At 39.5% G+C, this 23,735-nt stretch overlaps 1 protein-coding gene across 1 annotated transcript in view; it reads left to right on the top strand.

Moving 5' to 3' along the window:
* Nucleotides 1-16,508, top strand: part of COG6 (component of oligomeric golgi complex 6) — a 96,668-nt gene extending 80,160 nt beyond the window's left edge. Inside the window, exons 18-19 of the mRNA XM_063444862.1 lie at nt 634-713; nt 16,281-16,508. Of these exons, the coding sequence (XP_063300932.1) occupies nt 634-713; nt 16,281-16,428 (228 nt within the window). The 3' untranslated portion in view covers nt 16,429-16,508. The remainder of the gene's footprint in view (nt 1-633; nt 714-16,280) is intronic.
* Nucleotides 16,509-23,735: the final 7,227 nt, after the last annotated feature.

Raw genomic sequence — 23,735 nt, 5'->3', positions numbered from 1 at the left:
AGCTTCTCATAAAGTAGTATTGGATTCAAAGCATCTTTATGAGTAGCATTTGATTGGCTGAGCACGACTCTGCACATATGATTTTCGTCCACAATGATTCTCTACAAGAAGCATTTGATTGTATGAAAAGTCAGCAAAATGTCATCAAGCAGCTCGGGCTGCTGCAAGAAGGATGTCTCGGTGCTGGAAAAAAGGTAAGAAATAATTATGAGCTTCAAATATGTAGCCGGAATTGGGAGGGGGACAGGTCGCAGTGATGGCCCTGACCATGTTAAATAAGAAAAAAAAAAAAATGATTATTTTGGACACCATAATTTCACTTTAATAATGTATTCTGTATTTAGCATTAAATAGTGCTGACAGCATCCTCACTCCTTTACACATGAGAGAATAAGGTTTACTATATAAATTGGGTGAGAGAAGAGATTATTAGGGAACCCCACGATTGTTTATAATAAATATGAATTATTTATTATTAATTTTGTTCTCACTGACATCTTTTCCTTTGAATTCCTTAGCTATTTAACAAAGTATGGGGATAATGCAGACACAATTGTGGCCCATCATTTCAAGACTCTAGTCTGAATATTGAATAATTCCATAAAAACTCTGTTTTTGTCTTTTCATCAACAGGTACAGTTTGATCGTTACCTGTCCGCTCCGGACTGTCTGCTGATGCCACAGCTTAATTTCTTTTTGAGTGCGACAGTGAAGTAAGTCTCTCTCTCTCTCTCTTTTTTTTTTCCTGCAAACTTTAATCTATAAATCAGACATCGGTATCCTGCAATTATCTCTTAACAGGGTAAATCTGAATTCATTTATAGAACAGTTATATAATGCTCTTATCCAGTGCTAGTTACAAAATATGGCAATTATTAATTGCAAGAAAAGACAGAGTAAACCGCGCACAAGATATATGTACAAACGGTTATACGTACATAGGTATCCAGATGTTTTATACAATGGACCTCAAAAAAAACAAAGCTAACAAAAAATAGTGCAATGCATTTGATATAGCGCACATGTGGTGGATAAATAAGTGTCGCTACCACTCACATTCTTATGAGCTACTTCATAGCTATTAATAGCTATGCTTACAGTCAAAGGGATATGCAATTAGACATGGTGGTACAAAAGGAGCAGAAGTACATAATTAGAACAATATTTCTCTCAAGAGTAAGATGAAACACTTTGTAGATTGTCTGGGGGATGTGCCTGTATTCAATCACTCTATTTGCATGTTTGTGAAATAAAGTTAAAATATGGTCTATAATTATTTCTGCACAAAACTGTTCTACAATATGCAAGCTAAAAATATGTTCCCTGCTCACAACTCGTAATTGTAAGGTGAGAAAAATATTTGGTGAGATTCTCAAAAAAATATGGTACTTATATTTGTGTAAGTATCTCTTTGGACCATGGCTTATTTGCAGACTTAAAGGGACACTGTAGGCACTATAACCATTTCATCTTATTGCAGACTTCCCCAAACTCCGGCCCTCCAGATGTTGCTGAACTACAACTCCCATGATTCTCAGCCTATCTCATTCATAGAATCATGGAAGTCGCAGTTCAGCAACATCTGTAGGGCCGGAGTTTGGGGAAGCCTGTCTTATTGAATTGATTGATTAATTATAGTGCCTGCAGTCCTCTGGTGCTGTCCCTCCAGTCGATGTTAAACCTTTTTGAGCAATTTCACATATAATAAGGGTCTCTGGCTACCCACAGCCCAGCCCCCAATGCAGGTCAAGCTAGGGCAGAGATTGCACACTTCTTTCTAGCCATGCCGACTCATAACAACGGTGGGCACTGTGTTACGCTGAAAGCGATAAGCTGATACTTTCAGCCAATCACAGCCACTCATTGCTGCTGACATTAACAATGTTTAATTAGCTCAAGCAGGACAGAGGGTATGGCCTGCTGGGAACTCTTGGATAGCATTAAAATGTTAACTGCGGCTTAACCCTGAATTGAAGGACAGCCTCAGGGGACTTGTGGACTCCAGGAGCTATAGACACTTCAATGAGATGAAGCAGTTCCAAGTTCCTTTATTAGTGAGGTATACAACATGTTCACTGCATACGTCTAGCTGACTTTCCAACTTTAGATTGTTGTTTTTTTTTTAATTAATTGCCATATAAGAATCATAATTTTAATGTTGGCTGTTAACACTGCACATATAAAGACTGCTTCCGCTCTATTTCAGCACTGAGGTCAATATTTGTGGCACATTTTAAAATGGCCTTTGACCTATTGAAAACCACTGGTGTAGAAAATCTATTTATTTACCCTCAATTCAGCTCTGGTTTAAGAGGGTGAAAAAAATATGATTGGGCATCACTGTAGTGGGGATCCTCCTGGTGATATTGGATGCAATTTCTGTATTTATATTATTATATGCCTATATATATATATATATATATATATATATATATATATAAACGTGTTTTTTTGTGGGGGGGGTTTTTTAATTGAAAAAAAAAAAACTTTAACACAAATAATAAATACTCCGTTTTGAACATGCTATACGAAGGTGCAAACAAAATCTTTAATTACAGAGCTACTAAAAGAATTCGACAAATGCTTACGGTTACATACAGAGTACCGTATATACTTGAGTATTATTCGACCCGAATATAAGTCGAGACCCCTAATTTAACCCCAAAAAAACGTATTGACTCAAGGATAAGACTAGGGTGGGAAATGCAGCAGCTACTGGTAAATTTCTAAATAAAATTAGATCCCCAAAAAATTATATTAATTGAATATTTATTTACAGTATGTATATAATGAATGCAGTCTGTGTGTGTATATAATGCAGTGTGTTTGTATGAATACAGTGTGTGTATATGAATGCAGTGTGTGTATGTGATGCAGAGCCTTGGTGGGGGGTGGGCATTTTTATTATTTTAAAAAATTATTATTATTATTTTTTATATCATTAATATTAATATTTTTATTTTATTTTAATATTTAAATTTTAAATTTATTTATTTCCGTCCCCCCTCTCTGCTTATTAGCTGGCCAGGGAGGGGGCTCTCATTCCCTGGTGGTCCAGTGGATGGGCTGTGTAGGAGGGGGGCTGGCAGCGAGCTGTAACTTACCTTTTCTGCAGCTTCCTTCACCTCCGTGCCGGTCAGCTCCCTTCTCCTCCACTGTAAGTCTCGCGGTCTGACTGCCGCGCAGAGCGTTGCCAAGGTAACCCGTGGCAACGCTCTGACGCCGGTCGCTCTCGCGAGACTTACAGTGGAGGAGAAGGGAGCTGACCAGTACGGAGGTGAAGGGAACTGACAGGAGCTGCAGGAAAGGTAAGTAACAGCTCACTGCCAGCCCCTAATGTAAGTTGCCATAATACAGACATTGACTCGAGTATAAGTCGAGTGGGGGTTTTTCAGCACAAAAAATTTGGTGAAATACTCGAGTATATACGGTATATATTTATTGTGTAAAGCAAGCTTGGAGGGCTGTAATGGGTGATCCATGGAAAGATAAGTTCAGATTAAATTATCTCAGATTTTATTTTATTGTTCGTTTTTTTTTTTTGTTTTTTTTATTGGCATTTTTAAACTTTGTACCTGGTAAATCTCAAACCTTGGGCCCCTCCAGCAACAATTTCCATAATTTGCAGAATTTACGTCCAACAAGCTGGAGGCTCCACACCCCTTTCCGTGTGATTTTTGTTCCCTCTATTCAAATGCAATTTTACGCTTGGGCCTTTGTTATCAGAAAGCAGTTTAGTTTTTCTGTACTTGTTCCTCCAGGAGTTTTGCCAACTTTTTCCCAATTATTCCTCTGAACATTAGGACACGGTTGTGAAGTACAGCTTCTTGGTCGTTGCACAACAAAAGCAGCCCTCTCAGTTCGATAATTAATAGGAATTGAGTAACTGAGGAGAAGCCCTTTTATCTTTAAATAAAGAATTTTAGAAAAGTAACATTTTTTGTTGTGCACAGTCAAGAGTAGCTTTTAAAGGACCACTCCACACTTGGGGAAAAAACAGAAATCCCCCCACTGTTTAGTAGTTATACCCCCAATGAGTAAATGCATGTATATTTTTATGTATGTATTCATTGGGGGTACAGTCTAAAACCGCTTGCAAAACCTGCAGTTCTTATGACTGCAGCCTTTGTAGGCCCTCACCCTTTTTTTTTTTTTTTTTTTTACAGTAGGTGACTTTCAGTCACTTCACAGAGAACTGTCCAATCATAAGCTTCCCACCCCTCCCCTAGCTGTGTCAAAGCCTTCCTTATCCCTCCCCTCCCTGTGTCAAATCCTCCCTCCACTCCGTGTCCCAAATTCTTCCTCCTTCCTCCGCTCCCTGTCCCAAATTCTTCCTCCTCCCTCCTCTCCCTGTGTCAAATCCTTCCTCCTCCTCCCCTCCCTGTGTCAAAGCCGTTTGATTGCATTTCTATTTGCATATATAAAAGTGCTAATTTCACAATGAAATTGGCACTTTTATAAACTGGAATTTTAAAGGAATACTCCATTCATATTGCTATTCAGCAAGCAGAAGTGCTCTATGGATGTGGAGTGCTCCTTTAATTATTTTTTATTTTTTGTCTTATGCAAATTCATGCAATATAAAACTGCCTTTTCAAGCTTTCATGTTACCTCTGAGCTATCCTTGTGAAGCCATTAGTCATTGTGCACGATGTGTCAGTAATGTATAAATAATAATTATGCAGGTCAGCTATCAGCCGCATTTTGCCCAGCATAATATATTTTTTTTATTAGGATTTTGTTAAAGGAAAACCGTTATCAATAAGTGTATATATTTTTACGATATGCTTCTTCTTTAATTTAAATTGCCCCCCCCCTTAAAAAAAACAAATTGCAGAAAGTAACTAAACTTACCTGTAATCCATTGAAAAAATAGTCTCCTTCCTGCTTCCTGATTCACCCACTGTGAGATCATTAATCTGAATATGTCTAGTCCTATAAAATGCTTCTTATAAGGAAGCACTACGTACTTATGAATCAAGTGTGTCAATTGCTGCAATCCTTCAGTCCAGTGCTTCTCTGTGAGGCCCATTAGCTCTGTTCACCACCATCATACCGTGCGCGATGGCACTGAAATGAAGACCGTTAAACATTTAAGGTTTTGAAGGAGCAAGAGTCCCTAGTGCCTGTTTATCTGATATCCACCAGAGGCGTGTTTTCAGCCAAATATACGGTTTGCCGTTTCTCAGGAAATGGTAATGTTCTACATTGTCTGAGAAAAATAAGTATTTTTGCACTGAAAGCACTTCACACTTCATCGTGATAAAGTGGGGTTGATGCTTAGAGTGTCCTTTCAATAGCAAGCGAACAACATCCAATGGTTTTCATATAAATACTCCCAATGCAAATTATAAAACTACTGTAGTGGATATGATTTGCCATGTTGGCCCAACAGGATGCTGCGGTGTTCAAATTAAGTAGGGCATGTGCAGAAAGCAATCTCTCTTTACAACTTGGTATATATATATAGCCAGCACGTTTCCATTCTTTTCCAGACCCAAGCATTGTACATTTTCTGTGGTTATTATTGGGTGCACACATGTAGCAGCTCAAGCAGTTATTTCTTTGGCTATAACCTTTGACATAATTAGAGTACTTAACTGACTAGCATTATGCTTAATGGATTGAGTGCCTGAGCCCAGCGTTATGTGCATCCCTAGTCATTTTAGTTGGAGATAAAGATATATATGTTTAAAAGCATTGTTGAGAAGTTGAGTGCTCATGTTTAAAAGCATTGTTGAGAAGTTGAGTGCTCAGGATTAGGAGTGAGTAATTTAATTTCTCCTCTTGGTTAGTGTAGAGAAAGTATTACGAATTTTAACCGACATGTGACTGCTGGGTTCATTAGAAATATACTTCAACGTTCTGAGACTACGCATTTTCTCATTTAATTAGAGCTGTATAATACATTGTATCAATGAAAACACTCGAGTGGGGAAAAAAAACAAAGCCATTTAACCCTCAGAAATACATTTTAGTAGTTTAAGATTTAACGTTTACTGATAGGAAATTGCGTGTGCTGAGATTTACTCTAGGTTAAAAGCTGTAATGTAAAAATAAACTGCAAGGTAAATCTAAATGCCTATCGCAAAGTATCTTGGTGTTCCAAAAGCATTTGCGATAAATACCATATTAGATGACTTGAGAGGACAGAAAGAAACCATTGCAAATATACAAAAATAAAAATAGATATCAAGAAGAATTGGGAGTTCTATTGAAAATACGAGTAGATACACATACACACCACTGACACAAACACATACATATATCTCAATACATATACCTCTGCTTATATAGATATCCATACATTAATAGTAGATATGTGAATGTACATACATACCGACTTTAGTACACCTTTAAATGACTATTGGAGTGCTTCTACAAAAACTGATTTTCTTCTGTACCTGGAGAATGCCCCCTCCTCGGTTACACTTTTAATGTAGAATTTACACTTCTGTATTATCAATGTCAATTTCATTTAATCTAGACAGCATTGAAAGGCTAAATACCAAGATCTATGCCAGGCCTCCCCAAACTCCGGCTCTCCATATGTTGCTAAACTACAACTCCCATTATTCTATAAATGAACTATATAGGCTGAGAATCATGGGAGTTGTAGTTCAGCAACATCTGGAGGGCCTGAGTTTGGGGAAACCTGATCTAGGCCATAGTTAAGTAAGTGTAGGATCCCAATGCAGTTATAGTCTAACAGGCAGGTAAACAAATACCGGTAAGATAACCCCTAACTAATGTAAAATGCAAGAATAGAAATAAAGATTACCAGACCTTAAAGTGGCAGGTCTTTTTTAAAATGTTTTAGTTTAATTTTTTTTGACTGACAGGGCGGTACATCAAATCGTAGTTTACACAAATCTAACAAAGCAATTATAGTACAATGACATAACATTATAGTAAAAATGTTACAACATTTTCAGTAATAGTCAGCTGCAAGTAAAAAAATATGGCTTTCAAGTATTGAAGAGAAGCCGTGACACGTTAGGCCTTGCAGTATCAACCCGGTCAGGTTTATTCAGTATAATAAGATATTTGAAGAGAGAGTCTCCTACCATTGTGTCCATGGACGTCACTTTGTTAGGAGAGATATCTCTCGTGGGCTATATCATACAGGTTACCAGTATGTACCATGTATTCCTTCTGGTGGTGCAGGATTATCAATATGACCAAAATAATAAGCGGTACATGTATAAACTTCGTATGGATTGCGTCTTTGGCAATGTCTATGTAAACATTATTACCGAGTACATTATTGTCAAATTTTGTTTGGTCATGTCCTACAAATGGTGTTTCTATACAGTCCCCATATTATCAGATAATGTCATTATTTTCGTACATTGAAAAAGGTGAAGTAGCATGGTAACCTGGTCGTTGTTTTTGTCATTGACATTTGAACTCAGACCTGATATTAGCTAGTGCACTGATAGAGAGGCTCACACCGCTCTGTGTTAGGGTTGTAAGGTCATGTAATCCCCTCACAAGGATCCCCGCTCGGGAGGTCCAGGTGTGGGGAAACATCTGCTGAGGTGAGGTGGATCCTATGTTTCAGGTCTTCGAATCTTATAACGTCGTCTCACTCGTATAGATGGGCGAACCTCTGTAAGGCCGTGTAACAGATCACCTGGCACGTTGATGGATGCTCCTAGTGCTTCCCGAGGGCTCCAAGCACTCTACTTGACACCATAAGCACTGCAGACCCCACGAACTGCAGCTTGGTTGGGGTCTCAACGTCTCCTACCCACCCCGGTCCTACGACAAGGCTCCAGGCTCCAGTGGGTGAACCTCTCTTCTTCAGAGAGCGAAGCAGGAACGAGCTCTTAAAAGAGTTTAGTGATTATAGCCAGGGGTATACAGCGTATAGCAATCCCCAGTGTAGATACAGCCTTTTCCCACACACACGAGACAAGGCTCTATGTTGAGGGTAAAACAGGAACTCAGCAGTCTGAGGGTTTATTTGCACTTATATACAAGTTTTACCACAAAGGTTACCACACACGTGGAACTTGTGGTACACAGGGCATGCAGTTACAATAGCCAATCAAAACATTACAGTACAGTCAGGCACTCCCAGTTAAGGCACACAAACCCTCCCTTCTGCCTGTGATATAATTACTGAACACAATGGGTTAACTTAATTATCACAGGCAGAAAATATACAGTTTTACACAATATTCATAACTTCTAAACCATACATACAATTCACATAAAAGCTATATATTCTGAACCAGCATAAACAGTAAACCAACATATGTAAAAATCATACAAATTGGGCCAGTGGTTCAAAAGATAGGTGGAAATCCTATTTGACCGACCGCAAGCATGTCTTTCCTGCCCAAGATGGTGTCCAACATATCCCCAGATAGCTTGGATCTGAGCGCTCAATATGTCCAAAAAGCGCTCAGATCTCACAAATACAGTTGGAACGCCATGTGGTTAACCACTTAAGGACCAAACGTCTGGAATAAAAGGGAATCGTGACATGTCACACATGTCATGTGTCCTTAAGGGGTTAAACAATAGCAAGGGCTGATGAGAGATTGAGGAGGGACAAAGCAGCCAGTTTCAACTGGTCTGGCAGTGTCCCTGGGACAACGCCCTGCTGGAGAACAATAGGACAGGAAAAAGGGGGAGGGGAAGAGGCACATTTTCCATAGAAGTCACCTTTTTAACAAGCCTTTTTACAGGGAGAAACAAAGTTTTAACGCATGGGCCATAATCCTGGGGCAAAAGGCTGGCAAACAGGCCCCTCCAAAACCCAGTGGCGAGGTTATTTTTGCCACAGGCCGCTTTTTCTATTTTTCGAAAGTTGTGGGCCATGACACCCGGGGGAAGGCCCTGTTATGGAGAAAGGGCATCATTGGTGATGCAAGAGACACTAGCCCGTATTTTTGTGCTACGGCATCCCAAATTCAAATCGAATTTAGAATTGCTGGGCAGGTCGTCCTCAGCATTTTTCTACGTTCCCTAGGCACCCAAATGAGGAATTGAGGGAGATCAGCTCCCGTGAGCAAGGATTCTAAATCCACCCACCTCCTTTTCTCTAGTGGTGCCACTCATGGACAGCTGTTTCGTTGTTAATGCAACTCATCAGCATGAGGTTACTGGTTTGCTTATTGAGGTTTGGTAGTGCTTGGGAAGCAAAATCCAAATAGGTTATGGTGGGGGAAAAATGTGATTGAAAACCCCTTCCACCTGAAGTCTGTGGATAATTAATACAATGTTAAACAAAAATCCACATACTTCAGGGGGAAGGGGTTTTTAATTACATTTTTTTCCCCACCATAACCTATTTGGATTTTGCTTCTCAGGCATTACCAAGCCTCCATAAGTAAACCAGTAACCAACCTCATGCTGATGAGTTGCATTAACAGGTTGGATTAACAGGCCTCTAGTAAACGATCCGGCCCCGGGAAACAGCCTCCCACTCTGCAATCCTCCACCCAAACAAAATATCCCCCAGTACCTTCGGTAGCACTTGTAGCAGAGAAGCCTCTAGGAAACTATCCAGCCCCTCAGCAGCTGAGTTCCGTCACTTCATTCCCCCACGGTCAGCCATTCTCTTGGGAGTAGCGATAACTCCTCCTGTTCAGCAGGGAGAGATGGTAAGGTGAGGGAAGGCTGCAGGCCCAAGTTGTCGAATAGGCCTTTAGGATCTCCTCCCGGCAGTAATACATGGGTTCTGCCGTCCTTGAAGGCCAGTAGCTTGAAAGAATCCCCATGCATAGTGTATGTTGGACCACCGCAGGGCGTTCGTCACCGGCTTCCACTCACGCCTCTTTTGCAGTGTAGACGGAGCCAGATCTTGGTACAAGGCGAGGTCATTACCTTGGTGTTTAATAGGACTTCCCTTCCCTTCTGCATCAATGGTTCTTTAGTTTGAAAATGCAGGAAGCATATTAAAACGTCCCTATGAGTGTTTGGCGTTTCTCCTGGTCCTCAAGGCCCTGTGAGCCCTCTCGATATGCTAGAGGTGAAGCGGGTTCAAGATGGCCGTTACCACATCGATCAGATGGCCCTCATCTGCTTGTTCAGGGAGGCCTCACATGCGCACGTTGTTGCGTCGTGATCTATTAGCCATGTCTTTGCCAATTCTGCGACCTTCATCCTAGCTGCAATCAAATTCACTTGGGAGGTGGCGGTGTTGTGGGCGACCACTGTGACCTCCATCCGTTGCTCCAGCCTGGCAGTCCGCACGAGTGAGTGGATATCTCCCTAACTGACCTGCGTTGACTGCTCTTTCTCTCCTGCTAGGTCAGTTTTTACCTCTGCTAGAATATGTAGGATTTGAGCTGTGTCGGCCGTGGAGGTCTCGAGCGGGGGTGCAGCCGCACGTGACCATGATCTGATCGGGCTCTGACCACCACCATCTTGGGAGCCTGCCAGCAGCATTTGAGAGGCCGCAAAATGGTCAGGCACGGTCGCGGGCTCCAAACCCTTCTTGGGGTGCTTCTTTGAGGGTCTCTTGTCTATGCTCAATGAGGGTAGTCCTTTCCTTTACTGCTATTAGCTATTTTTCGGTGCTGGCAGAGCGGAGCTCACACAGATGCGTCCAGTGTGCTCCGAGGTCAAGCGACACACCCTATAGTGGCAGATCTTAACATTAAACAAAGACACCAGAATGGGTAAAAATAACTAAGACTAGCCAAAGTCAGGAAACCAACAATCACGTAGTCTGACAAGCCACCGTCAGTAGCAAGAAATAGGATAGTCTGTATACTCGAAACATGTATTCGTACAAGCCACAGATAGGGCAGGCAGCAAGCAGTAATATTCAAGAACAAGCCAGGTCAAAATTATTGTTGATGCGAAAATCTGACACTAAAAGAGCTGGGTCAATCATTGTTGCTTTCATTGTCCTTAACCCCTAAAGAGCTGAAAAGAATGTATGCAACTGGAGACACAAGTTTCCCACCTCCTTATGTTAAAGCACCACTGTAGGCACCGGGACACCTCCATGGTGCCTACTACCTCATCTTCTTGTGCCAACTGTGTTCATTGGTGGCCCATTGAGAGAAATGATTTAGAAAGCTACCTTTCTAAAGAAGGAGGAGATGAAGCCATTAATGGGGGTCGATATGGTCCTTTAAATACATAGGATGAGATAGGAGTGTTCCCCTAAAATCTCCTCCAATTAAAATATATATGTACTGTAAAGGGGGGTTGCTAGGAAGAGTCCTAGCAATTCAATGCAACAGATCATGCTTGGTGCAAACTGTGATATTACCCTAATAAAACTCCAAATTTAATAAAATTTGCACGAATATTCAAAATTTTTATTTATTACGCACCCAGCACTCCAATATACAGCTCAGTTTTGATTTCTTTCGTAAGTCTTTCTATTTGCAGAATTTATTCTCAGCCTGTACATACGTTTTCTATTTTTATATAGTGCAATAAACACATAACATACAAGTAACTCTCCTTATATGCTTCTATTTAAACAATTTCATAGAGCTTTTTAGAGGCAATAGAGTTCTCTGAAATCATGCCTTTAACTTCCTTTTCTCATTTAACTTTAACTCGCCAGACAAATTTAATTTTGTGGCATTTTAATGTGGCGAGGTGGTGTGCGATCAAACATCAGCAGGGAAATAAACATTCATTTTATATTTTAGTTTTGGCTGAGTGAATAACATAAACTATAAATAGCATATAAAGTAGATACTCTCTGTGAATGTATAGCATTTATCCTGATTTAGAAACATGGTAGTTTGAACCTTGATAGAGTATAAATAACTGCATATTTTTTTTTACTTTTAAAATTAATTCTAAAACAAGGGGCTTCATGGCAACATTGAAACATACCTGTGTGGCCCTAGCTGAAAACCTGCAGTTTTATAATTTACTAACACTTTAAGTATCAAAATCATGTTATCTTAAAGGATAATGATTGAATAAGTATGCATTCAATGCTTTTCTATGAGGATTCTGCATAGTTAAAGGGTTTCATTAACAAAACAGATATTACTTTTTTTTATTTTTAAGGACAGTTAGTTGAAAAACAATTCTGCAGCTCTAACATCTTCCAAAATGTCTTAAGTCAGTACAATTTGCTGTTTACTTAATGTACCCTACTGCTTTTTAATATTTTTTATGCATCGGTTCTACATCATCAGTCCAGCTTTTGTCAGGATCTCATTTGAAACAAATTTGGGAATTCCATTAATCCTTTATTGGGTGGCCTCGAAGAGTGGTTAGACCAGTTATAAGCTCCTATGTCTTTTAAAGAAAGTTGATCTTAAACTAATACTATCATTTTTTGTGTGTTTCTTTTTTTAATATTTGATTAACTGGGCTGTCATCAAAGCTGACATCAAAGCCTACCTATTTGAGAACGTCATCTAAATTGGTATGGGCTCCACCAAAACATTGCATTTTAGGAAAATAAATTGCAGTATGCTTAGAGCATGTCTATAACTTGTTGATATTATTTTACTGTTATCAGGGGAAAGCACAAGAGATAAGTGGAGTGTCTTCAAACTAAGGTTACATAAAACTCTTATCAACCTACATCCCTGGGAAACAAAACATAGAGGTAGCAAATACAAATCAACATGGTTTAGGAGAAAGGTCAGACAAAACATAAAAAAGCAGAACGTGGCATTTAAAAAAAAAAAAAAAAGTATGTGTTCAACTTCTTATTTTCAAATACAGAAATGGTAGCAAAATAGAATTTAGGTGGGTTAATTTAGAATATGGAAAATGTGTTGCATAAGAGAGCAACACAAACTCTCTAAAAAGGAACTATTGCTTTTTCTGAAAGTGACAGACCTTCATTCCCTCATCCCAGTAAACACAATGGAAGATGGCAACAGAAGTTAGTATAAAACCTGCTTGCTTCCACGGCACTTCAAGGAATAGGGTGGCATCACTGCTTCTCGATTTCTCTCGCTCACTTCTGTGCACTCTGACATCTGTTTGGAATGTGTCTTTACATGCTCAAGCACTCTCTCAATTGTGTACCATCACGTAAGTTATGGGGGCTCGATTAATTTAATGGATATGCATTGAATGCTCTTTGCTATGATAGCATGGCCATAAGTGTAAATGGGAAAAATACGATCATATTTAAAAAGCACAATCCATGAATAACTTTGTTACTTTTTGGATTGTGTAAAACAGATTGTGTAGTTTAATAACTGTTGTACATATTAAAGAAGGCTATATTGTCTCATTTTAATAGCTATTTATCTGTACTCTCCTGGTTCACAGTGAGTGTACCTGTGAGAAACAGGAGCACTTTATAAGCAAAGTTATGCGCTCTGGGAACAAAAGCACAGAGGCTCCAAGCACTGAAAAGGATCAGCACTGGGCCAAGATGCAGTCAACGTGTTCCACCAATCAGACCATCAGAAAGGATGCACCTTTCCCTGTCAAAAAGATAGGTCAGAAGGAGTAGGGGCATGATCATTGGTATAAAAAGATAGGAAGGGTGGAAAAGGGACAACACACGGAACACAGGTGAGAGAGTGGGGACAGAGAGAGGTGAGACAGGAGCGAGAAAGGGACAAAGATAGAAAATTAAAGATGGAACACCTGGAGTCAAACTGAATATTGTCCAATGCCCAGAGCATGTAATCTATATATTTTCACATTATTCTTATTGCCATTATTGTATTGTGGCATTTGCCTGTGAATGGCATATTTGTCAGCATAAATAGTGAATAGTTTCTATCTTTTATTTCAGAGTAGCTGATTTTTCCCATCTAGTTTTGCACAAAAGTCAGATTAATGTATGAATGCCCATATTTGATGCTATTGTGAGATGTCCTATTGACCCACAGAAGAGTCAGCTCGCTGATTGCTTGTTACAGTTCTTCAGCGTTTTAGTTTCTTTTCATCGCATTAAGGGGGAATTTCATTCACTTTAGCAAAATTCACATCAGAGCTTCGAAAGAAAGGACTGCAGTTTGAATTGAAATTGTACTGATCTCAATGGGCTGTGTCCTCTCTGATATTGTCTGTAAGATGTGGCCTGTTGGACTCTGGCTTCTCATTAACTTTGTGGCTGAAAAGGCAGAAGCACACCATACACACCACACATCACACACAGCCCCCCTCCCCTCTCTGAAGGTCATCATGTATAGTTTGAATAAAGAAAAAAAACATGGTTTTAGTTAATGTAATTATTTCTGCCAAAGTTATATGAATTTCTGTATAAGGGCGTTGGACAGATAAATCGGGTGCTTCAAGCTGATATAGATGACACATTAGAAATATGCTGGGAAAAAATGTTTTAAAAAAATTTAAAATAAAAAACACTCATTTGCTGTGTTCTATGTTCTTACTATTTGGACTTAACTCTGCGTAGACCAGAAAGTGTCCAGGACAATCCGGACGCTCTCATGTCAATTACTGAAGTCTGAGCTTATTCCATAAGCTCTTACCTGTGGATTTATTGGATATATAGTTTAGCAGTTGTCAGGAACTCTATAGGGTGAATGTATTTGATGTCTAAGTTGAAAGACAAAAAGTCTCTCTAAAAACCATAACCGATTTATTTATTTATTATAATGTTTGCGTCTGGTTTTGGCACACAACATGTTAACCTCAGACACTTTAGACAGACTGACTATGGCCGAGTGAGTTGCACATACAGTGTAAAAACTCTGGCTGTCAGGTAATTTAACTATTTAATACCCTGATAATGGAATAATATAAAATGTTTTTTTTTTTTCATACATATGTCTGATCAAATTGCGTTCAAGTAGCCTGCCCCTAATGGACTCCAACAACTATTATCCTTGTCGAGATTCTGTTTGAGGCCAGGAAAGTAAAAATGGGCAACTGATGTAATGAGTGGGACACGCTAAACAGCTTTATATTGAATGTAAACTCCAAACAGCCACATCTATTGGTTGGCTGATAAGTGTTTAGCACATAGTACCTTTATATATAGCATGTTGCCATTTTTAATGGGCACATGAAAAAAATAATGCTTAAAAACTGCACTTGAACTAATACAGGTCTAAAATATTATTTTATATTCCTATCTCAGTAACACCACTCATTTCTATGAGAAACGTTTGACTGGGTATTTGTACTCAATGCTTCTCTATGAGAAGCATTTGATTGGGCAATGCCTAGCATTAAAGGAACACTATAGTCACCTAAATTACTTAAGCTAAATAAAGCAGTTTTAGTGTAAAGATCATTCCCCTGCAATTTCACTGCTCAATTCACTGTCATTTAGGAGTTAAAACACTTTGTTTCTGTTTATGCAGCCCTAGCCACACCTCCCCTGGCTATGATTGACAGAGCCTGCATGAAACAAAACTGGTTTCACTTTCAAACAGATGTAATTTACCTTAAATAATTGTATCTCAATCTCTAAATTGAACAGGAGCACCTTGCAGGGTCTAGCAAGCTATTAACAGAGCAGGGGATAAGAACATTTTAATTAAACAGAACTTGCAGTAAGGAAAGCCTAAATAGGGCTCTCTTTACAGGAAGTATTTATGGAAGGCTGTGCAAGTCACATGTAGGGAGGTGTGACTAGGGTTCATAAACAAAGGGATTTAACTCCTAAATGGCAGAGGATTGAGCAGTGAGGCTGCAGGGGCATGTTCTATACACCAAAACTGCTTCATTAAGCTAAAGTTATTCAGATGACTATAGTGTCCCTTTAACAAAGAAGAAGATATTTTGATTGTTTAATTTCATACCAGTGTATGTTCTAACTTTGTTTAAAATTGGGCTCAATAATGTCAAAATCAAAAAACAAGAACGTAAGTGCTGGGGAAAAAAAGAGGAAAAGAGGGTGAATCTTCATTAGCTGCAGAAGCCAGTTCTGCAGCTGATGAAATGTGCATTTTTTGACACAGAGTTTCCCTTTAACCTTGTGGGGGCCAGTGAGTAAGCACTGTATTGTGACCAAATGAGAATGGCAGAGTCAACACGGAAGGAGTTGGTAGTGTCCTGTCATGCAGATGGTCGAAAATAAACCAATATGAAAGATCCCTTAGTAAAATTATACTCCTCCATTCTCAGCAGATGGCACCGATGACTAACGTTTGGATCTCTATTTGCTTAATTGCATGAGAGCCACTGATCAGCCATTAACAGAAAAGGACTGATATTATTGTAATAAATAGTCAAAGTGGCAATAGAAAGGAAAAATTAGCTAGAAAAAGTTCTAGTTCTAGAGACAAAAGAAATTACTGCTGAAATATTTTATAGACGGACACTTAATTTAACTAGAGTAGTAGAAATATAGTGAATTCATACGTTATTTTAATCTTTTTTTTTTTTTCCTCTGTCTATAGAGAACAAGTTATTAAGCAATCCACAGAGCTGGTTTTCCGAGCCTATGGTGAACTCTACGAAACTGTTATGAATCCTTCCAATGGGTATAAGGATCCCACGAGTATTCTTCATAGATCCCCACAGCAAGTCCAGACGTTGCTTTCATAAACACTACCATGATAATATAATCTCTACTGTGAAAATAACTATGTAACATATGTACCGTAATTAAAATTGATTATACCTACCAGCGCAGTTCAGATTATTTTTTCTTTGTTGTGTGTAATAGATAATACTTGTTATATCCTGCAAGCAATGTGAGTTGTGGCACACAAACAATGAAATACATTTTTTTAGTTACTATGTATGTTTAGAAGAAGCCACCCGGTTGCTAAATACTTCTCACATAGGATAAGTAGTTATTTTGTGAACTAAACTCCCTCAGGAATATTGCCATGTAACAGCTATAATAAGAAGGGGTTTTCTTTACCTCCCAGATTTTTTTACTATTATTAACAAATATGGGTTTGTAAAGGTTTGAAGAATAAAATGAAATGTAGGAATCCTCACTGCTGTGTTTACCTGATAATGAGTCCCTTTATTCTGGCTCCCTGTCAATCATTGTTATAAGCTCTGCCCTTTGCACCTCTCAGCCAGGACAGAGAGAGGGGTCGGGGGGGGGGGGGGGATATAATGTTTATTTTTTCTCTCATCCTATGTAATGCATGCCTTGGCTGTGTCTGAATTGAACTGGATTGTCATGTCAATTGCTAAATTAGAAACGTACATTTAAGAGACAATGGAGCATCACATGGAGAAAAATATGAATACAAGTTATTGGTACTTTTTAAGATTTTATTCTATGTGACAGTTCCTCTTTAAGGCTAGTCATTAAGGGTTTTCATTTTCAGAATTTGTTTTTGCTGTTCTGTTTAAGTGCTTGTCTTACCAAAATACTTCACTGTTCACAAGAGTGGCACGTAGCAAAGACAATCACTTAGTTTAAAATGATTCCTTTAAATGGTCTAGTTTAGTGAAGAATAAATGTTTTATACTGTCAAGCATTTGAAATTTAGGGATACTTGTATTAGAGATTTTGATTTGACAGCAGTCATTCCAGAACCTTGGAAGGGATGTTGTGAAAGTCAATGTCAAGACATGGTCCTAAACTTTGACTCTATGACTCTTGCACTGGTTCTATGCAGCTTTGCCCAACTACAAAGAAGGAAATGGTAATAATGATTTTATAATTTTTATATATATATATATGTATGAATATTTATTCCTACTTGGTGTAATTTTCTTTTCCTGGTCATAGGCCATGGCAGCACAACAATGGGTAGCTCCTCCCTATCCCTAATTAGACAGGACCCTAATTAAAACTGAAGGTATAAGCAACCCCTCCTACCCCTCTGTCAGGATTACAGTATGATCCAGCACGTAGAATTGTGTAACACAGAGGACTGATAGGTAACGTATACCGGACCTTAGAATGGCTGGACTAACATACCAAATAGTCAGAAATAGCCGAGGTCAAGGGATACAGAAAGAAACACAACGATAAGGAAAAGCCAGGGGTCAGGGATGCCAGAAAACAGGGAAGTCAATATCAATGCCAAAGTCAAATAACCAGAAAAAGCAGAATCAATAATGTGCTCTCGGAAACCACGACAGGGCACAGAGCAAGAGGAGAACTGGACCTAAATACCCCGCTTGTGGACCTGATAGGTTGTAACCGGCTTTTTACCCCAAAGGCAGTTACCAAGTTCCTATTTGCATGATTGCAACTCAGCACAAACCCTCCTGTGGATTGATTGCTGCTCCGCACAAACCCTCCTGTAGATTGATTGCTACTCGGCACAACTTTTCCTGTCAGGACAGTAAATGCCATTAATCACATTTTTATGTGCAGATGAATACGCGACACCCTCTCACCCTCAGTCTTGTTTCCAGCAATATCCCAGGGTGGGATATTTGTGCTGGCATGGCCTATGACCAGGAAAAGAAAATTACGGTCGTAATACTTTTTCCTGACCATATCCATGGCAGCACAACAATGGGTAATACCCAAGTATTACACAAAGGAGGGGAAAAAAGACTTCCAAATTATGAATGCAAAGGGAAAACACACCTCATAAGTATATTGGAAATTTAAAACTGATTGCCCACTATTCCCACATTACCACACTGACCTACTCAAATGTACCAAAGCAAATGTCTGAAAAAGTATTGGTTGAGGAACAAGCAGCCATTTAACCTATACGTTCCATGGAAACTTGACCACTGATGCTCAAGAGGGAGAAACAGCTCTAATGGAGAGCTAACAGACCTTTAGGTACTGTAACCCCTAGGGCTTAGAAGCCTGAAAATAGCCATGTCTATGCCTCTTAATGACTCTCCTGGAGCATTAATAAAGATAAATACACTATAAAAAAAGCCAGATAGTAAATCTATAGAAACAGATCTATACACATCTATCAAGTGGAAAAAGTTTCACTACAGAGTTTTCATTCCAATCAATAGGCTTTAAGAGCTGGAAGAATAATTTCTTCATTAATATGGAGAGAAGAAGCCACTTTACGACTAATATTAAGCAGTTGTGGAGAGTGAGAGTCTCGTGGTTAAAAGGGTGAGAAGTCCACAGGAGCAATGGTTAACAGGGATATAAATACAGGCGACAAATATTTAGATATCTCCATATCGAAGCCTCTTTACGAAAAGAGAGATCATAGAGTGCTGAAACATGTACCTCTGAGATGATGTAGCCAAGTCCTAGATGAGTCCTGGATTGTAGAACTTATAACCTCCTTGGTAGAATGAATTTGAATGATCACCTAATTAGAAATAGACCAGAAAAAATGCATCCCAACTCTGTAAAGGTAGCCGTGGATATACATTTTCCCTGACCTTCAGAAGGGGATTAATTGCTGCACCTGAAAACCCTTATATTTAAGCCCTTCTTTTTAATATCGAAACCTTCAGAAAGAGGAGAGTAGCACTGGACCTAAAGGAAGAGGGAAAAACTCTTGGGATTTTTGTTGGATGATAAGGATGTCCCTTTCATGAACATATTCGATTTTGAATAAAAATTCCACAACCTCTGTGAATGGAATACATAGTTCTCACTGTCCAGGGAATTTCTATAGGAAAGTTAACGCACTCCCTTGTGCCATCTTATTAGACCTATGGTGGAGGACCTGGATCAAAACTTTCTCTGCTGAGGTAATATGACAGACAACATCCTTTACTTGATAAGTCATACTGCACTTTCTGAAGAGAGCTGCACTGTACCTTGGACTGGGCCGTACCGTGTTCTCTTTTGAAAACTCTCAGTGTAGAACCATTCCTCCATAATAAGGATCTTAATGGTACCGGGAACTGGAAAAGATGATCTGTTCCTTCTGACATCTGAAAAGAAAGGCTAGAGGTTGAAGGCTCCAGATATAAGGACCTAAGGACTTTGGAAATCAAATGGTCCACTTTAGCTGCTTCTGAAGGTACTGAAATAGGCTGAATATCCTCATTCAAAGATGATACCATATCTCTGAATGTATCCATCTCCAAGGATTCCTCAGAGTATTCATTATGGGAATTGTCCAGAGGATCTGCGCTTTACCAGCTTCTATGATGTCTTGAGATACCTCCAGGGGTAGATTGGCCTGTAGCTACTTTCAGACAGTCTGCACAGAGACTTTACTTTTACAAGGCTCGCTTATCATATGCCTCACAAAAGATCCTTTAGGGCAACGTCCCTTGTATGATCCGGATGATTTTCTTCCCATAGAGCTATCATCATAAGGAATTCCAATTATTAATAGGTACTTTTGTTTGGTAACAACAGAAAAAAATAGAATGGCTTACCTATGTCTCTTAGAGTGTGACCTTTTTTTCTGGGAGCAGAGGGATCTGAATCCATAACTGCATAAGATTCCTATTTTATCTTTAGCAAAGCAAATTGTAGATTATGCTAACGTAGTGTACCTATATTCTTAATTTTAGTAATGACAGGAGGCGAATAATTGCAAAATCCCCAGCAGCACAGATCATAAACAACCAATCAGAAAAAAGGAGGATGTTACACAAAAGGCCCTGTAAGCTCACGCCCTTCCTCTTTCTTTGTAGCGACAATAAATAGGTAACAAGATATATAAACCATGAAAACAAATATATGGCAAAGTCCCAATAAGTCAATGCAGCATTCCGTAGATCCAGAAGGGGAAAGAAGATTGTAAAGGTATACTTGACTCCAGAAGAGAACCAATTACACTGAAAGAAAAAGAAAAAAGTGAAAGGCATCTGGAATGGCCGGTTGTCCGCATATATTGAACAATTGCATTATTCTAATCGTTATTGACATTGCAACAACATATATCTGAGTACATATCTAATTACTATAGAATATTGACCCCCCTATAAAATTATTATAGTACAGAAGACAGAACGCTGATACATTCCACACAGAAAAAGAGAGGGAAGAGAAAATACAGGAGGGAAATATTCACCTCCTGTCATTACTAAAATTAAGATTATAGGTACACTACGTTGGCATAATCTACAATTTTATATTACTGAAAGAGGAGCACAACCAGCTAAAATACAAACCACTTTATTGTACAGGAACACACGTGACAGGTATCATCAATGTCCAAAATATACATTAAAATATAAATATAGTCATACATATACAATCAATATGCAAGCTCTGACGAACAGAGCCAGATGATCTGGGAGGCTCCATTCCAATGACCTCGGATGTCTGATAGTGTGAGGGTCGAATAGTGGGATCCCTTGCTCATCTATTAAGAGTCCATCTTCAGGCACTGTGGTCACCGGGCGGCTCAGGGTGTCCTTGAGGTGACCTTCTTCATTCAATACTGTTTCTCTGACATACTTAGAAGATGTCTGAGGCAAATCCTCTGATCCTCCAGGTGTAGGAAATGAGGTTCACCACAGTTGTACACTAGAGCATACGATCAGTATGCAGTGCACGTAACAAGCATTGATAAAATCACATACACTGAACATTTCAAACCCACAACAGCCTTTTCTAAATCACATACACTGAACATTTCAAACCCACAACAGCCTTTTCAGCTGATCCTAAATATCTGCTTAGCGTGCATGTGAGCTATGCAAGTGCTCTTAACCTTTTCAGCGGCAAAGAGGTATGGGGACTTATCCCAGTAGGATCTGCATCAGCAGGAGCCATATGTGTTTAGCTGGGTGCTCAACCCAGGTGGTGTGCCTTGATAAGCCAGAGGACACCCATGTCCGTAGATAATATACTTGGCACAATATGGGAATAATATGATTAACTGGGATCTCACCCCAGGTGGTGTGCCATGAAAGCCCAGAGCAAATAATATATCCCTGTTAAAGTAGTGATTGCCTTCAGACAGTATATAATACACTCAGTCCAGAAATTCCACATACATCTTATGTCCAATACTGTTCTGGTAGTCTTGTATCAATTGAAGAAATGACAGGCAGTATAAACAATCCAGCAATGTGAAGTAATTACCTTTAGCTGATATACAGTGCTTGAATGGGGACAGTTAGTGGTAATCCTAGTCCTGAGGTTTCCTAAAGTCCGGATCGAATAAATCCCGATCTGGACTGAAGATCTGAGGCAATCAGTAGGAGAAGTGGCAGAGGAACAAGCCCACAAGGTGCCAGACTCCTGGTACTACTGGGGCTCGCCCAGAACCCTGGTAGCAGGAAATGTGTTGTGAGTGTAGTAGGTGCCAGTGACAGAGGACTCACTCTCTAGTGGTACAAAAGGGGGGTTCCCTTGAGTCACTTAATAGTCTCATAAAATTGTGGTTCACCCAATAAAACCCATCAATAGGTACCTGAGAGGGACTTGCGCTCTAAACAGACACATGGAGGCGTGCAATTATATTGGGGCTCACCCCCGTTGTACTCGAGAGCTTTACCTTCTTGGTCAGCAAGAGTATTCAGCCCATTCACATAGGCATTAACATTGCAAGTAAGGTACCATATCTTTGTAAAGTCTGCTCCGGCAGAGCTATACGTAATAATCTGGGGCTCACCCAAGGTGGCGTGCCGTGAGAAACCCAGAGGACACCCACATAGTAGTAATATACACTTGGTACAGTACAGAATAATCCCTGTGGATGAGCAGGTCTGTAATAAATTATTTGTATTGTCTTTTAGACAGCCATATGTACAAAACCCATATATATGCTACACTCATGTGAATTGGATTCCATGTATAAACATGTCTTAATCCTTTGTACAAGCAGATTCAAATTGTTTTAGTAAACAGTACCTTGATAGAATCCTCAATAGGTATATTTGGTAGCAGATTGTGAAATCTGTATCGTCGGAGTCCAGACCGAGTGATTCTCGATCTGGAATGACAGGAATAAGATGGCAGCCGTGAATCTCCTGGTACTCTCGAGATCCAAAATGGCCGCCTCTTGCATGCAACGATCCTCCGGCCTTGCGGCTGCGGGTCCACCAGAAAACCGCAATTAATGAGAACTGGTCTCCCCAAACCACCACCCAGAGCAGCCCCCAAAGGCAGTGTCCCCAGAAGTAAAAAAAGATCACGACGGGTGAAAACTGTGAGGAATAGGGACAGAGAAAAACAGACTGAGGGTCTGTCAGAGGGTAGTGGAGGACAGAAAGAAAACGAATAAAGCACAAGACCGGTAGAAGGCACAGCTGTGGGGAGACAGGCAGTGAATCAATCTAAATAAATCTAAGTAACCAATATAAGGCTAAATGACACAGTGAAATCAATAAAGTATAGGGAGAATAAATTATTCTGACCTGTGCACTTGGCTGGAGCAGCATAGAAAGAGGAAGGGTGTGAGCTTACAGGGCTTTGTGTGTAACCTTTTTTCCTTTTTTCTGATTGGTTGCTTATGATCTGTGCTGCTGGAGATTTTCAGTAAAGAGAGTAATGCAAATATGAAGCCTCCTGTCATGTGGTAAAATCTCTGTTAAGAAAAGCAGAGATTGATAGATACATAAAAATATGTTAAAAAAATATATGTAAATATAACTTTAATATGGGAAAAAACCTATAAGAAAAAAATAAGCCTTTGGTGCTTACACCCTGTTCCAAATTATTATGCAAATTCTATTTAAGTGTCACAAAGATGAAATATTTTGTTTTTCAGTTTAACTCATGGATGGCATTGTGTCACAGAGCTCTTTTGATCACTGAAAACAATCTCGGACACCTGTGATAATTAGATTGCCAGGTGAGCCCAATTTAAGGAAAAACTACTAAAGGAAGGTGTTCCACATTATTAAGCAGAGCACCATTTTCATGCAATATGGGGAAGAAAAAGGATCTCTCTGCTGCCGAAAAGAGTGAAACAGTTCAATGCCTTGGACGAGGTATGAAAACATTAGATATTTCATGACAACTTAAGCGTGATCATCGCACTATTAAGAGATTTGTGGCTGATTCAGAGCACAGACGGGTTCATGCAGATAAA

This window comes from Pelobates fuscus, chromosome 1 (genome assembly GCF_036172605.1).
Source record: "Pelobates fuscus isolate aPelFus1 chromosome 1, aPelFus1.pri, whole genome shotgun sequence".
In the NCBI taxonomy this organism is placed as follows: Eukaryota; Metazoa; Chordata; class Amphibia; order Anura; family Pelobatidae; genus Pelobates; species Pelobates fuscus.
The sequence above is the reverse complement of the archived record's forward strand: the minus strand, read 5'-3'. Positions and strand labels throughout refer to the sequence as shown.